Genomic DNA, 16,143 nt, shown 5'->3' with positions numbered 1-16,143 from the left:
GCGTAAAAGGAAGTCGAATAAGTTCATCGGAAGCTTCCAAATGATCGTTATGGACCCATTTGCCAATTTTTTTTTTTTTTACTGTTTTAAAAGATTTTTTTTAGTAAGTTACAGAAATGGTCCCTAATGTTTGCTCAGAATTACAGGTTTGGTCTACTCTTTGAATATTTTGGGTATGGGCAAGGGAATGCCTTTCTTTGTCTTCTTCATAGTTTGGGTAAAATCTCTTCGGCTTAAAGTTTTAAAAATTCTTAGGATCCATTACTAGAACTCTGATTAATATCCACACTACACTCATGTCTCATGTTCAAGTATTAATAATGCAAGAAGAGATTCACGTTGAGAGAGTTGTAACTTATGCAGTAAAGGTAGTACCTTGGGGGTGGGGTGGGTGAGGTGGGCTCTTTATATTTTTATATGTAAATAAAAATAATAAATGAGTTAAGAAAAAAAAATAAGAAATTAGAAAAGACAAGATAGTCATTTTACATTGATCATGGATCAAAACTGCAAGATTTGAAAACTACATGGATACAACGTATCAACTTTTTAAAAAATCAGACCATGTGATTTTGACTAGGTTGGACAATGTACCAATCTTGCACATTGCGGTTAGGACAAGAAATCGTACCCGGGAATATCACACCTTGGGTGTTGTTTAGGTGAATTGAAAGGTGATAAGTTTCTGAGTTTTGAATAATTAAATGAGAGTGAGGGAAATAAGGTGTCTTTGACTGTGTCACAGAAAAAATGAAATGTAAAATGTAGGTACATCTTTGGGTCTAAATCACAAAGATTATTATAATTTATTCGGATTTTTATTATCTTAAAAATCAATTTAAAAGATATTGGATTATTAATTTCTTTTAAATAATTTTTTTATTTCTCTTTAATGGATTAATTCTTTTTATTGGATTACTATATATTAAAAAATATTATTTATAAATATATAATATCTATATATTAATAAATATTACTTTATTGGATTATTAATTTCTTTTAGTTAATTTTTTTAATTCACTTTTATTGGATTAATTCTTTTTTTTTTTGGACAACACCACCATCATCCTAATATGTTTTTAAAAAAATTCATCAATCTCACCACTATCAGACATAAACCGGGTCAAGAATCACATGTTGAGTTATATAAAAAAATTGCTAGAAAGAATAACACGTAACATCAACTTAAAAAAAATTACTTAATCGACATTCTATTTGGATTTTTATATGATTATTGTGTAATTTTGATTTTGTATGACGATTTGTATGTTTTTATAATTATTTAGCAACGTCATCCATCACAGTATAGAACATCAGGGTAATATTGTCATTTTTCATCATTTAGCACAGTCAATTAGATGTATAATCAAACAACATGGTTTCTTTCCCAATCAGAATACTTTCTCATACAGCACTTTCCCAGACAGCATTTTCCCGGACAGAAACTATCAAACGGGACATAAGGCTATGTTTGGTGTACTAGCTGAAAAGCTAATTGTTAAATAAAAAGATAGTTGATAGTTGAAAAGCTAGCTGATAAAAAATAACGTTTGGTAAAACTAGCTGAAAAACTAGCTAAGATATATAAAATTACATAAAAGGACATGTAGGAGTATGTGTTTCTATAATTAATTAAGGGGTGTATTTGGAAAATTTTAAAAAAGCTCCTAAAAAACTAGTCTAAGTAGCTTTTCAAAAAGCTAGCTTATAAGCTACTTTTTGACTTACCAAACACGACAATATAAAAAAAAACTCGAAAAATAAGCTACCTGTGGCGCGTCAAACACAACCTAAAACCTTTCAAAAATCTTATTTTTAGAGTTTATTGACAAAATAGATTTTATTAACAAGATATTAGTGTAGTTGGTGTATTAAAAGGAATCAAAAATAGTAAAAATGACAGGTTTTTCTGTCAAAGCTTATTTTACGGAAATAACTTTTATGATGGAGAATCTATAAATAGTTAATCATTTATATAGTTAGTTATTTTTTATCACATTCGTCTTCCACTGACTTCATTTAGAAAAAACTATATTTAAATTTCATCTCCGATACAAAATCATTTTTAACAATCATATATTTATCTCCGTATTTTTAAAATATTTTATAAAGTCCCATCTCATCTAATGTGTTGTTTTTTAACACACGTCGTGTTAGATATTGATCATGCATGTACTTTAAATAAATATAAGACATTTAAAAAAAGTTCAATTTTATTTTGTATATTTAACGAGTGAGTTTAATCAGTCAAATACAACAAGGTTTTAAAATTAAAATATAATTAAGGAGGTCAAACGAAAATATACTTAGACGAGGGGGTAACATGTCATAACACCATAAAGACTTAAGGGGGTTAAATGAAAAATACGTGGTTAAAGAAAATACCAAACAAAGTTTTACACTCCAATGAATCTCAATAAAGACGCTTTAAGTTTCAATCACTTAATCTGTTGTGTACATATGATTTCATTTTAAACCCTAATTGTATCTACATATTAAAAGTTTATTATTTTTTAACAACCTAATCTATTTCATTAGATACTCAAGTTAAAAATGAAATACATATTATATAGAAAAGTATATCATCAATGAAAAGTAATATTCATTTGAAAAATATAAACATATATTAGAAAAATAACAAACTAGATGAGTGGTTTTCATACATGATATGACAAAAACAATAAGTATTACAAAATTATTATTTAGTAACAATATTTTTTTAATATTTTATATTTGTTTCGTTTGAATGATTTTGAAGTACAAACGATCAACAAATAGACTATTTTGACAAAAATCCAGCTCAAATGGGGTCAATGTACATCATAGCTGAACAGAAGATAGGTCCCAAGAGTCCCAACATGTTACATATGTTTTCTCCATTTAAATTGTTGTTTACATGTTTTCATATGTTATATTAAAAAATGATGTTATCGATATACACAAAAATAAAACCATGACGTTTGCAAACTTATTTGGCTTACGTAAAAATATTCATATACAATTGCATATATCTAATGAAAACACTTTGAGATATAAGACCAAAAGTCATCTTCTTATAATACTATATAAATAAAATCTCTTATCACAGATTATAATATAAGCACAAACACATTAAAACATATATTACATCAAATAAAAAAATTCCAACTTATTATGCAAAGCCATGGTGGGCCCTACTGTAACTCCCCAACAGGTGCCTCGTTTAGCCATAGGAAATGAATAAAATCGTACAACTTTGCCGTTACACTAACCTGAAAAAAATAAATTAAAATAGAAAATAAAAAAATCATGCATTTTTAATTTAGTTTTTTTTTTTTTTTTTTGAGTTTATTGTAAGTTTTCCAAATATATATTTAATTGCATAACATCACAAGTTTTCTAAATATTTTTTTATGTTATTTTATATTTTTCATCTAGCTTGTCAGCTAATTTTACAAAATGTTGTTACTTTATCAGCTGCCAACTATCAACTAGTCAGTCAAACACAACCTAAACATTAACATGTTTTCCATAAGTCTAACACTGTTTTATTTTTATAAAAAAAAAATTATATATTTTTTTGTTGATGACATGGCGCTGATGTGGCGGGTTTAGGAGAATACCTTGTAAGGTGTTGGATTGAGTCTTCTCATGTGATCGGGTCGCATTTGCTCCAATTGCTTCCCAACACGTTCCCTATTTTGCTCAAGTGTCGGCAATTCTTCTCTTTTTTTGTCTTCATATAAATAAAAAATATATATATTTTTTTAAGCCATGTTAAAATCGAGTATATGAAGTGCATTTTTTACAAAAAAAAAAAAAAAAATAAATATTGGGAAATAAAAAATTGTTACTTGTAGTTCCGGGCCAATAACACTTAAGAAGCTCCTCAACACGTTGTGGGACCACATAAGCTCTTTTTGATTCATTAAACGGGTGGCGACATAAAATTCTTTCTCCTACCTATAATTAATTAAATAAAAGAAAAATCATTAAACACTTTTAAAGGAATTTATAAATATTGTTAAAAAAAAAAAAAAAAAACGTAAATATTTACCTTTGGAGGTGGTTCGTTTTCGCCTGACATTATGTCTAAAAGGGCGTAACCTTCCTTTCCATATAATCTAAAAGATCGTTTTTTACATGGAATAGAGACCTATAAATAAATTTATTAATTTAATATCAGAATATTATCCAAAAAGAATTAATTAAAAAGAAATTTTCAATTTTCAATTTTCAAAACCTTTGAGACATCTTCTGAGAGCTTAATACGTGGCTGATTATTTATCTCAACAAGCTTAAAAACACAACCTAATGCAGCTTGAGCATAACACGTCACCAAATAGGTCCCAATTCCAAACGCATCCACCTCATGACCCTGAAAAAAAAAATTAATTTTAATTCTTTTTTAAGTTGAATGGAATGGAATGACTGATTCCGATGGAAAGACCGATTCCATTCCGATCCTTCTCTGATTCCGACATACCAAACACTACTTAAGAATTTAAAATATATAAAAAGCTTTGCCTGTTTGTTTAAAGCATCCAAAGTTTCTTCATTGAGGTCATTGCTAGCTGTGATTCCGGTCTTTCCAAACCCCGGAATTACAAATTCCGTTTCAATTGTTTGAAAGAATTTTCTTGTCTCACATGAAAGATAAGCAAGATCACCGGAATCCAACCGAATACCCCTTGCTTTATACCTATACAAATAAACACATCAATTAACATATTAATTATTATTATCATTTAACCTTTTGTATCATAAAATACAAAAAGACAAAAATACCCCAGATCATTTAGTGCTAGAGCCACTGCACAGAAGTTAGGAACACCACTCTTCATCACCTAGAAAAAGACAATAATACCCCAGATTATAATTAGTAATGTAAGCAAAAAATAATAAAAAAAACAATAATAATAATAACTTACATCATATGTGTCTACAAGAGCTAGAAAGTTATCAGGAAAGGCCAAAGCATATGAAATAAAAGCAGCTAATTCACTCTGATTAGTTTCACCAAAAACACCCTTCAATATACTTAGCCTCTGAAAACAAATATAAAAAATAGAGTTATTAAAAATATAACATATAATTATATAAATAATGAAAAATGAAAATTTCTTACTTTTATTTTGCTTAACCATGTCTGAGAAGCACCAACAAAATCCTCACATACTTGAGATCCATCATGACTTTTTAGAGACTTATCTATAATCTCATCAGTTCCCTACATTATAAAATTAATTAAAGAAACTAATAATTAAAAAAAATAAAAAAGTAAAAGTTATTTATAATACTTAATACTAACCATGAATGAGCTAACAAAAGCATGGGAATGTGTTCCACGAAGTGGTATTCCAAATATTTTTCCAGCTGCACAATTGCTAATATTTCACAATAAAAAAAAATATATATATATATAAGCTACAATGCTACATTGTTATTTGTTATATATTAATATATATAAACAATTTGAATATAATTAATATGGTCAACAGGATTAAATGATTAATCACCTTGTTGCATCAAATCCTCCCATGTAGCAATATCTTGATGCCCCTATACCACCATCTGGGCCCTAAGAAACAAGAACTTCTGTTAAACAAAAAGAGGGGTAAAATGGTCATTTACTGATATTATAACAATAACCTGTGCCCTTCGTAGTCCAAATTCAAGAAGAAGTTTGGATTTTCCAGCAACAAAACGATGTCTTGCAGCATTTGTGGTGACTAATGAGGCATAATTTATAAGATTCACATAAGGAGTTTCCAACAATTGAACAACCTGTAAGAAAACAGAATATAAATAAATGGATTTCAATTCATATTCTTGTCAAAAACTATCTTGTGGGGTAAATTGGTAAATAGTAAAATAGTTTGGTTGACTGATTGACTCACAGCCACTGGGCCTTCAACTCTCATCAGGGGTATTTTGGGAAAGACAACTGACCCTTCTGCAATTGCATACACTTCAACATCTGAACAATCAATTCCTTCAAGGTAATCAAAGAAGGCATCCTGATATCAACAGAAGAAAATTGACATCAATGAACAAATCTTTAAACTTGATTATGTTTTTATGAGGATCAAGTAAATCTGAATTGAAGCTTTACCTCACATGTAGGAGATAAACTTTCTCGAACAAAAGCAATCTCTTCCTTTGATAATTTAAAATTAGCAATGAATCTTATGCACTCTTCTAAACCAGCAAAAACTGTGTACTCACCACCAAAGGGATTTTTCCGAAAATATAAGTCAAACCTGAAACAAATCACAGATTGCAGAAAGTTCCCAAATTATTTCCAAAATTACATGCCCTAAAGCCAGTGTAACCAATCTAATTAGTTTCTTCAGTCCATGATTACGGAATCAATCAATTCCATCTAGAAACAAACAAATCACAAGGAATTGAGAAACTAACACAGCTCGTTCTTTATGCTTTCCAGCTTTCCAGTATGCGTAAGCCATGGTGAACTGATAGAGATCGTTGAGCAGCGGCGTAACCATAGGATTAGTGGGACCATCGATTACCGGCGGCGGACGATTATGTTTCTCCTCTTTAACGCCACCGTTAACTTCAGGTTTTACGTCCATTCTATGTATGTTGCTTGCTCAATCAAGATGAAAAAAGTTGTATAGACTTCCTAATTTTCGTCCCCTTATCTATATATGTGTGTATGAGCGAGAATCAAAGCAGGATGTGTGTGCGCTCGTGTTTCAGATAGATAGGGGCCAATGGAATCAACAAAGAGGGGAAAGAAAAGGACGGAAACGGCGGAGGTCGGCAGCTGGTGGCGGCGTCGTCGCCGAAGTGGGGTTGTGTCGTTATTCTATATTCTTCACTAGCGAGTCGTGAATTTTGTCTTGTTGAAACAAACTTTTTCTGTTGGGGATATTTTCGATAGTCAACCTTTTTTTTTTTTTTTTGGTAATTATTAAGATTATATTTGTAACAATTATATAAAAACAAAATATAGATTTTAGTTTAGGATTATTTATTTCATTTCATAAACTATGACATATTTATTTTATTTATTATGAAGTGGACCTGATAATGGAGTGGGTTTGGAACGGATCAGCCTTGATCTAAACCGACCTGTAACTGTAACCTGCAAGGTTTTGAATAATTAAACGCATAATTTTATCCATCGGATTAACGAATTTTCAACCCTTTTACCCGGTCCATTTACAATATTAAGATTAGGCTATAATTATACATTACAACGCAGACAACATTCATTCCAAAACAAACTTCAATTTTAGCTTAGCAAATAACGTTTCAAAAACAAAACAAATGTCTATTATTGCAAACATGCATGAGAAAATGTAGACATCAAAATGCATCTTCAAAAAACCTAAAGTCCAACTGATCTACTCACTCACTAATCACCTGGAAAAAAAAGTAAGCACATATAAGCAGTTTCGTAAAACTCGTCGAGTTAGCCGATTACTCAGCCGAGTACTCCCTACTCGGCCCCTTACCAAGGCGAGTTATAGAATCTGAGTACTCCCCGATCGGCCCACTAATGAAGCGAGTAGTGTTGTAAAACTCAGCCAACTCGGTGATTAATATGTATACTATACGTAATAATTTATTATTTAACACACACACGTGTGATTATTACTACATGTATATATTAAATTTTCATAAATTATTCACGAAGTGAGACCATTGTATGTTTTTCAGTTTTTGTGTATTCACATGTATATAATTTTGTTATACATTTCAATCAACTTATGATTTTAACTTATGATTTTTACATATATAATCTCCCTAAAAATATTTTACATGAATTACCGAATCCGAGTACTCCTAAGTACTCCTGAGTACTCCCGAGTACTCGCTACTCGACAGTCGGCCGAACAGGTACCGAGTAGCGATACAACCTTACATATAAGTATATATTAAATTATTTCATGTAAAAATTTAAGTGACTTCTAGAGTTAAAGCAATATATTTTTTGTTTCCTTGAAGAACGGATCGAATCGATAGTGATCCATACATAACCCTTTCAATAAAAGGGTTAACGTGTATGTAACGTCCCAAATATTCATAGTAAAATTGTTATTTTTAAAACAATAATACATACAAATGATGTCGTTCCAAAACCAATTAAGGTGAATATATTATATAAACATCAGAGTAAATATCATAAATTGCTAAAGCGGAAAACTCTAGGGGATGTTGTGCAGTCACGTCGGGCCATTTCCTTTCGAACCGGAAGTACCTGAAACCAAAAACATAAGTCGTAAGCACAAAGCTTAGTGAGTACCCCAAAATAACACATACCATACATATCATTGGGTTTAACCCTGGGGTATAGTCCAATACAATAAGCATATACGGGCCCCGCCCTGGGTATATTTCAACCCAATAAACAAATATGGAATGTGTGTAACATCCTGTTCCGAATCGATTCCTAGTCTAAGACTGAGGCCTGAAGATCGGTCATCATAAGGATTAGGGCTTTTGAAAAGGTAAGATCTATGCCCATTTGGGTGCGGGTGATGTATTAGAAGTGATCTGGGTGTTTGGTTCGTGTTTCGGAGCCTAGGGGTATTTCGGTAAAGTGTCAGTTCGGGCTTTTGTGAAAAATGGACTCTTGTTCGTAAGGTCTTAAGAAAGTTATGAGTTGATAGAAGTGTAGGGCTTCTCGTCACCTTTCCGTGGATATAAGGATCATCGGAATCGGGCTTATAACGAAGAAGTTATGGCCTTCGGAAGTTTCGTGGGTTTCAGGCTTAGCCGAGTACGCGGGACGTACTAGTGAAGAAGGCAGTACGCGGGGCGTATCTTGGAGTACGCTGGGCGTACTGACCAGGATGATTGCGAATATTCCTCGGAGTACGCTGGGCGTACCATATGTACGTTGGGCGTACGCCAGTCAGATCAGAACCTTATTTTAGGGTCTTGGACCCTATTTAAGCTCCTTATCTCATAACCTAACCCTAATATCTTCAGCCTCCATCCCTCTAAACCCTAGAAATTGACCCTTAGCCCTCATTTGAGTGATTTTGGAGCTTGGATGGCCATTAGAGGAGTATTTTGGTGCTTTTGAAGAAGGTGTTCATTCTTGAAGAATTATTGAAGAAGATAGAGCTTTTAGATCCAGAACTACACTAACTTTTGGCTCTCATTTGAGGTATAAAGTCTTAAACTTGGTGTTTATTTCCTTAGATCTCTTATGTTGAGTTTTTGGACCTTTTTGGTCCCAAGGATGAAGCTTTATGGTTCAAATCCGATTCTTAGGCTTAGGGTTGCCACCCTTGGTGCTATTTGAGTCCCTAAGACAGAAAGTTGCCATCTTGAAGGTCTTAATGGATTCATGCAAGAGTTAAGACCATTTTTATGGAAGTAGAATGCTATTTGGTCTTTCTGGAGCATGCAAAGGCATAAAGTTGCCATCTTTATGCCTTAGGACTCATCAAACAACCTAGATCTGAGTTTGGGACGTAAAGTCTTCAAGTATTAAGCACTTAATGGATTTTGTGCATAAGCTATTGTACGTCGGGCGTACTATGTAGTACGTTGTGCGTACAACCCTTTTTCCCATTACGCTAAGCGTACAGAAGAGGTACAATGGGCGTACGCTCTCAGAAGGACTTGGGCCTTAGTGGACTTCGGACCTTTGGGCCCTAATGGTTTTGGGCCTGGATTGCTAATAGTTGGGCCTGAATGCATATTTGGGCCGATATTGGAATAGTTGGGCCTATTGGGCCTTGTGACCCAATACAAAAATGGACTTCGCATTTGTGGGCCTCGGTTTGGGCAAATTATTGGACTAGGTTACTGTGGGCCTTCGTGGGCCAATTGGAAACTTGATTATGGACTAGAGAAGCATTATTGGGCCTTAGGTTGAGGCCCATGTGAAGGTATTGGGCCCAATTGGAAATTGGGCCACATATTTGGCTTTGTAGGAGTGTTTATCTTTAGTGGGCCCAATGGGCTTGGTCCTTGGGCCATCGAAGAATTATTATTGGAATGCTAAGTGTGTTGGACTGAAAATAATGATTGGGCCTCATGGCAAGACCCATGTAGATATTGGGCCCAATTTGGAAAATTGGGCCATTGATGGATTTATGGACATTATAGTGTTGGGCTTTTTATTTTGGGTTTGGGCCTTAGTTTTGGTGATACTAGGCCAGGGGTAGAATGGTCATTTTTACCCCATGCATGGATTAAGGATTATGGTATGGCATCCAACTACTAATTGGGTATATTGATCAGTATTGATAGCTCAGGAAGTGGACAGGGCAGCAGCTAAGGATTTCTTTCAGGAAGCTTCTGCATTCGAGGTGAGTCTCCTCACCATACCAATGGGTCTAAGGCACCAAGGCCGGCCCATTTTATGATATGTGGTACACTAGCTGAGGTTATATTATGAGGCATGATAGTTGGTTATGTGCTAGGAAGTATGCTAGTTGTATATGTGGTATGCTGGTATGGAAGACCATGGGAGAGCCCATGGCACTTGGATATAAGACCATGTGGAGATCCCATGGCTTTCCTACCAAAGACCATGGGAGAGCCCATGGCAACCGGATGTAAGAACATGTGGAGAGCCCATGGCTTTCCTATTAAAGACCATGGGAGAGGAGCCCATGGCATCCTAGAGTAAGACCCTGGGAGAGCCCACAGCATCCCCATATGTTTATATGCATGGATTATGCAATTGATATGGTTTATGTAGCTTTTATAGCTAATATGGATTATGTGGTTATGTGGATTGTGTGGGGTATGCTCTGGGGAACTCACTAAGCTTCGTGCTTACAGTTTTGTTTATTGTTTCAGGTATCATCGGTTTGGAAAGGAAGGGACCGACTTGATCGCAACGCACACACCCGTGTTTTCCGTAATATGTGATTTTGGGACGAACTCTGATAAATGTTTTAATTAACAATGTTTTGGAATGTTTGGAATAAATGATATCTATGTTTTGGCTATATTAAAAATGAAATTTTTACCTTGATTTTTGGGTCGTTACAAGCTGGTATCAGAGCCTTGGTTTGAGGGATTGAGACATACTTTCGGGTATGTCTGAACTCAAACTGAGGATCTGTAAAGTTTTCAAAAAGAAAAATGTTTTCAAGGAAAAAGTTTTCTAGGACAAGAAAAGGTGTGGTGCATGCAATCAGCCGAGCTCAAGTAAGTTTCCCCGGAATACCCATATTTGTTATCTGTTATGATTTGATTATGAATATGTGTATCGCATTCTAGTTAGGGCTAGGGGAGATGCCTTTATATGTTGTATGAGCTGGTAGACTTGCATGCTAGTGTTGAGTATTCAGTGATAGATTGGTCTGATATGTGGTGCTTGTAGCATTGGGAATATGAGATGCCATGCTAGAATGAAAATGATTATTGGTATTAGTAACTTCTTAGTGTATGCTTTTAAAATTGTATACGGTTAGGATCTTATAGCCTTAGAATAATTGATTTGGCCTTATATCTTGTTTTGTGTATAATTTGCATGCATAGGCAGCCAGCAGCAAGGATGGATGGATGTGGACATCATGGGTTGTGGTATGTGGGCCGAATGTTTTATGATAATTCATGGGTCAGAGATTACCCTAGGATAAGCCTAGGATGAGACTAGTGACAGGAGTCACCTGATTGCGAATTTTATGTGTGGATAGGATTGCGTGATTGGAGTGTGTTGGTTACTTTTCCGTTGTCTGAATGCTGCTTGCTTTGTGCTTTGTAGGACTCTTAGCAATGTGAGTTAGCTACTATGTGAATATGCTAAGTAACATGTAGCACAAGATGGATAATCTCAGAGTGATGGACTTGACCCTATTGCGCAGCTCTTGTATGAGTCCAACCGTTCTAGGGATGAGTCTTTTACTTAAAGGATTATATGATCTCTGCTACATGTGGCTATATTCATGAGGTAGCTAGTTGACATATTGGGAATCTTTCAGCAGCTGAGGACTGGGTAGGTTCGGGAACCTAGGAAAGCCTAGGATACACTCCAGTGAGTTTAGTGGGGCGGTTCGGTGAAGTTAGGAACCTAGGAGCTGCTTCGGTGGGTATTGTGTTGCTGTTTAGCGGATAATTGGTGCACCAGTGGAGTAAGTGACTTAGAGGATTCGGGAGGATTGCTGAGGAAAGTATGGATAGGTGTGGAAGGTAGTATTGGTCACGTACTACTGAAAGCACAGGATCCATACTCGAATCGGTGAGAGTCTTGGAGAATCTGAGAAGCTTGGGGGAAAAGGAATTCATGTTTATGCTCCGATCATGAGGATATTTGCCTTGCGGGTTAAGGATGGCAACGCATAAGGAAGGACTAGGGTTTGGTCCTGGCTCCGGTGGTGAGCCAGCTAGTGGAAGGACGACCAGGATTTTGAGTTCGCCTTGGATCTCTTGTATCAGGCGATAAGGATTGATTGTGCGTTCTATTGCACTTTCCGGAGTGGAGACTATGTCTTGGGGGATAGTTTGTAGCTGGTTTAGAGCAAGGGTTGCTCCAGCTATTGCAGTGCATCCGTTGACGATTGAGCTGGTGAGTGTGACAAGGTGCGAGACCCTGAATGATGTGGATCCCAAACCCCAATGGCGGAAGATCGATTTGGAGTACCTCGAGAATAGAGGTTTAGGTCATGTGCATTTAGTGTAGGGTCTCGGGAAGAGACCCAAGACTTCTGAGCAACGTTTGAGAGGCCAGCAGGGCTGGAGTCAGCACGACACGTGCGGGAAGTTGTACGATGGAGTTATCGCTCCAGGAGTATGGGTTGCTACCAGCATAGCAGGATTGATCGTGTTAGCATGTGACATTGCGAGTGGATGCTCGACTTTGGGTATGTCCGATCTGATCGATCGGCGGTAAGGTTTTGGACCGTTGTGATTAGGATAGAGTGTTGTAAGACTGCGGGGTAGCCCGTAGCATTTACCGGCCCATACGCAGCGGTAAGAGGGTGGTAAATTTGTATTCGCCTTCGTATTCTTGGGTAAAAGGGTGCCTTGGGAAGTGATTGAATCATCCGATTGGTTAAGAATACAAGAGTATTCTTCAAGATTTCCAAAGCTGAGTAATCATTGTGTTTGGGTAACTATGGGGTGCTTGTGTTGATCGGTGCAGGATTTGGGCGGGTCATGCATATTGATGGAAATGGATTGGGGATCCATAAGGTGTAAGAGGTGGAAGATCATCGTTGAGCCCAAGTTGGGGAGAAACAAGTGGTTGTTTAGGCCTAGGTTGTGCTGGTCGGAGTTCAGGAAACTCTCAATTGCCGGTTGGCATCGCCATGATTATGCATACTGAGCGGTGGGAATCCATAGGTGTGACCCAAACTCCTGATGGGATATAGGATTCGGCTCTAGAGGTGCGACGATGTGTTAGTGGAGTGTGGTAAGGTCATGGGTGGTAAGCATGGTTGGATGGAATTAGTGTTAGGCTGCGATAGAATCGTAGCATTCATCGGTCAAAATTAGACTATTTATGTGATGGTCACAGGCATGAACGGGAGATCGGCTCGTGCTTTGGGCACATCAGCCAGGGTAGGCAAGGAATTACTCTCTATTCTAGGATGACGATCTTTGGGGTCCGCGGCCGAGCCCGAATGATTATGGGAATTCGGGATGGAACTGGTAGAGACTGTTGTCACAACTAGCATTTTAGCTAGGAAATCCTAATCTTGTGTAACCATTCAACCATTGTAAAACATATACTCTAAGTAAATATCACTCAGTGCTCATTTAAATTCACCTTTCATGTTCAACAAAGAACCTGAAAACCCTAGGAATCCCTATTTAAGACTATTTTGGGCTTGGAAACCCTATTTGGATTCTAAATGGACCCAATTCACAAATCTATAACATTTTGGACCATTTGGGCCTAGAATGATTCATTGTAATCCTAATGGGCCTTATTGGACCATAATTGAACAAATTAACCCTAATGGGCCATAAAACTCATTCTTTTATGCCATTTGGGCCGTGAACTACCCTAAAGGCCCAATGGGCCAAAAATTTTATCTATGGGCCTCACGATTTCGAACAAGCCAAGAGATTGAGCCCAATGCTATTTTCTTTCACTTCATTTGGCCCATTTTCGGCCCATATGTGTGTAAAAAAAAGGAAAAGGGATAATCAACTTAAACCATGCCACCTCATTTTTATATATAGGATAACAATGGATTATACACAACATATATCCATAAACTTCTCATATCTCTATGCAACCATCACCTCAAGACTCCTCCCTCTTCTTCTATTTACGGCCGAGAAGAGCACACACACACACACACACTTCACTTGCAAAATTTCTCTCAAGCCCTCAAGAACAACTCCTCCTTCATCCCTCAAAATTTCGAGATTTAGGGTGTTTACAAGAGGATTTTTCACCACAATCACCATCATTGGTAAGTTGTTATCAAACACAAACATCTCCTTTCAATTTAACATTAAGAACTTCTTCTTACATAGCTTTATCCCATGATAACACTCTTAGAAACTTCATAAACTCGAAAACTACTCCAAGGTGTTGCAAGGACCAAAAATCTCTTCATTTCCTCTTCAAAACCGAAACATCAAAGCAAAGGTGAGTTCATACCCCCTTGTTTTTGGTTTTTACATGGTTTTTTTTGGGGGGGGGGAATGCAAGTAAAATGTGTAGATCTATGTGTTATATGCATGTCTTGTGTGATTTCTTAGTTTATTTTGTAAAAATATGTTAAATCTTAGCAATACTCGACATCCTAAGTAACAATGAGTTAAACTAATACACCTTATACATCATATTATCAAGTTAAAAGTGTTATATGTTCAAGATACAAAATTTAAGGCAAAAATCTTGTTAAGGGTCAAAATTGTCAAGAAAACAAAAGATAAGGGTAAACAGCGACATTTATGTTTTTATAAGGATCAAAAAGGTTCTACTTGTATAAAAATGGATTGTTATGATAAACATGCCTTCCAAAGGGGCAAAAATGTAAATTTTAGCTTAATGGGCCAAACATTTGGGCCTCACGGTTTTGGGCCCAAAAATTGCGAAAAAGGGAAAGTTTTGAGACTAAAAATGTTATTTGAGCAAAATTTGAGTCATAAATGTAAATAAACCAAATTTAGGGGTGAAAGTAACATCTATTTCCAAATTGGACCAAAAATGTAACTTTTATCAAAATTAGGCCGAAAGTGTAAATTTTTACAAACAAGGGGCTGAAAATGCAATTTTCTGCAAAACTGGGCCTTAAATGTCAAAATATATATATTTGGACTGAAACCGTGAATTTCTAGACATTTGGGACAAAATTACAAAATTTTACAAATTATGGACTAAAGTGCCATTTTTACAAAACTTTGGGCCTTAATTGAAAATTTGAGGCTTTTGACCAAAACTGTTATTTTACGAAAAAAAAGGAGACCTTTTATAATAAATTTGGTAAACCACGAGCTAAAATAAACAACGAAACAATAACGAACGGATGAAATCCATCGATAATAATTTTATTGGGCCTAATATTCACATTTCGTGGCCAATGGGCCCTAAGGGCCCATTCAAGTGTATGTTGAGCCCAATATTTTCCATGACATGTTCATTGGGCCCTGCGACCCTTTTACATGTTAATTTGGGCCTGAGTTATGGGTCACATGTTTGTTGGGCCTTTGTGGTCCATTTACATGCTTATTGGGCCCAAATTACCCACTTACATGTTATTGGGCCTTTGTGAGCCATTTACATGCTAATTGGGCTTGGACTGAAATTTACATGCTTAGTAGATCGTAACTATACCTTTACATAACTATTGAACTTCGTATACTTATACATGTACCTTTGGATTTGATAACATACAACATACACGTAAACATTAAACATAGTACGAAAGGTTGAGAATCTAGTGAGACGTGTCGGTTGGCACCTTGAGTGTACAATCATAGCTTGTAGTTATAATCAGAGTCTCCTGGAGAGAGAGCGAGAGTTTGTGTATAGATCTATACGAGGTGACCCCCCACGCCTTAGCTGCTCGCTACAGCTAGACTAGGCCAGTCTAGGGCGACAAAACCTTGAGCAAATACCGGCATTTGGATAAATGCCAAGACAGACAACCTAGTCATTATCATGTATGGTTATAACGGCTCATGCTGAGATTCAATACCAAAAAATTATACTTCGGAGATTAACCCTTCGATTGTGTCAATACAAAACAACTTATTTAACGA

General features: G+C 35.9%; 1 protein-coding gene across 1 annotated transcript; it reads right to left on the bottom strand.

Annotated features, from left to right (window-relative positions):
- Nucleotides 1-3,033: 3,033 nt before the first annotated feature.
- LOC145166954 (nicotinate phosphoribosyltransferase 2-like) lies at nt 3,034-6,859 on the bottom strand. The gene is made up of 15 exons (XM_079086008.1): nt 6,403-6,859; nt 6,095-6,242; nt 5,880-5,999; nt 5,632-5,766; nt 5,499-5,560; nt 5,291-5,366; nt 5,108-5,209; nt 4,911-5,027; nt 4,768-4,826; nt 4,507-4,681; nt 4,223-4,357; nt 4,037-4,135; nt 3,834-3,942; nt 3,603-3,715; nt 3,034-3,251 (listed from the first exon to the last, which is right to left on the bottom strand). The coding sequence occupies exons 1-15, from the start codon at nt 6,573-6,575 to the stop codon at nt 3,174-3,176; spliced, it is 1,701 nt and encodes a 566-aa protein (XP_078942134.1). The 5' UTR covers nt 6,576-6,859; the 3' UTR covers nt 3,034-3,173.
- Nucleotides 6,860-16,143: the final 9,284 nt, after the last annotated feature.

Source organism: Lactuca virosa, chromosome 3 (assembly GCF_052849685.1).
Source record: "Lactuca virosa cultivar CGN04683 chromosome 3, Lactuca_virosa_CGN04683_v6, whole genome shotgun sequence".
NCBI lineage: Eukaryota > Viridiplantae > Streptophyta > Magnoliopsida > Asterales > Asteraceae > Lactuca > Lactuca virosa.
Note: the sequence above shows the minus strand (reverse complement) of the source record. Positions and strands in the feature narration are given on the sequence as shown.

Excerpts from the sequence above, each read along its gene's own strand:
- LOC145166954 (XM_079086008.1), bottom strand. The coding sequence starts at position 6,575 with ATGGACGTAAAACCTGAAGTTAACGGTGGCGTTAAAGAGGAGAAACAT. Across the intron at positions 4,358-4,506 it reads TGGATGCTTTAAACAAACAG|GGTCATGAGGTGGATGCGTT; the intron begins GCAAAGCTTTTT and ends TTTTTTTTTCAG. Across the intron at positions 3,943-4,036 it reads AAAACGAACCACCTCCAAAG|GTAGGAGAAAGAATTTTATG; the intron begins GTAAATATTTAC and ends AATTAATTATAG.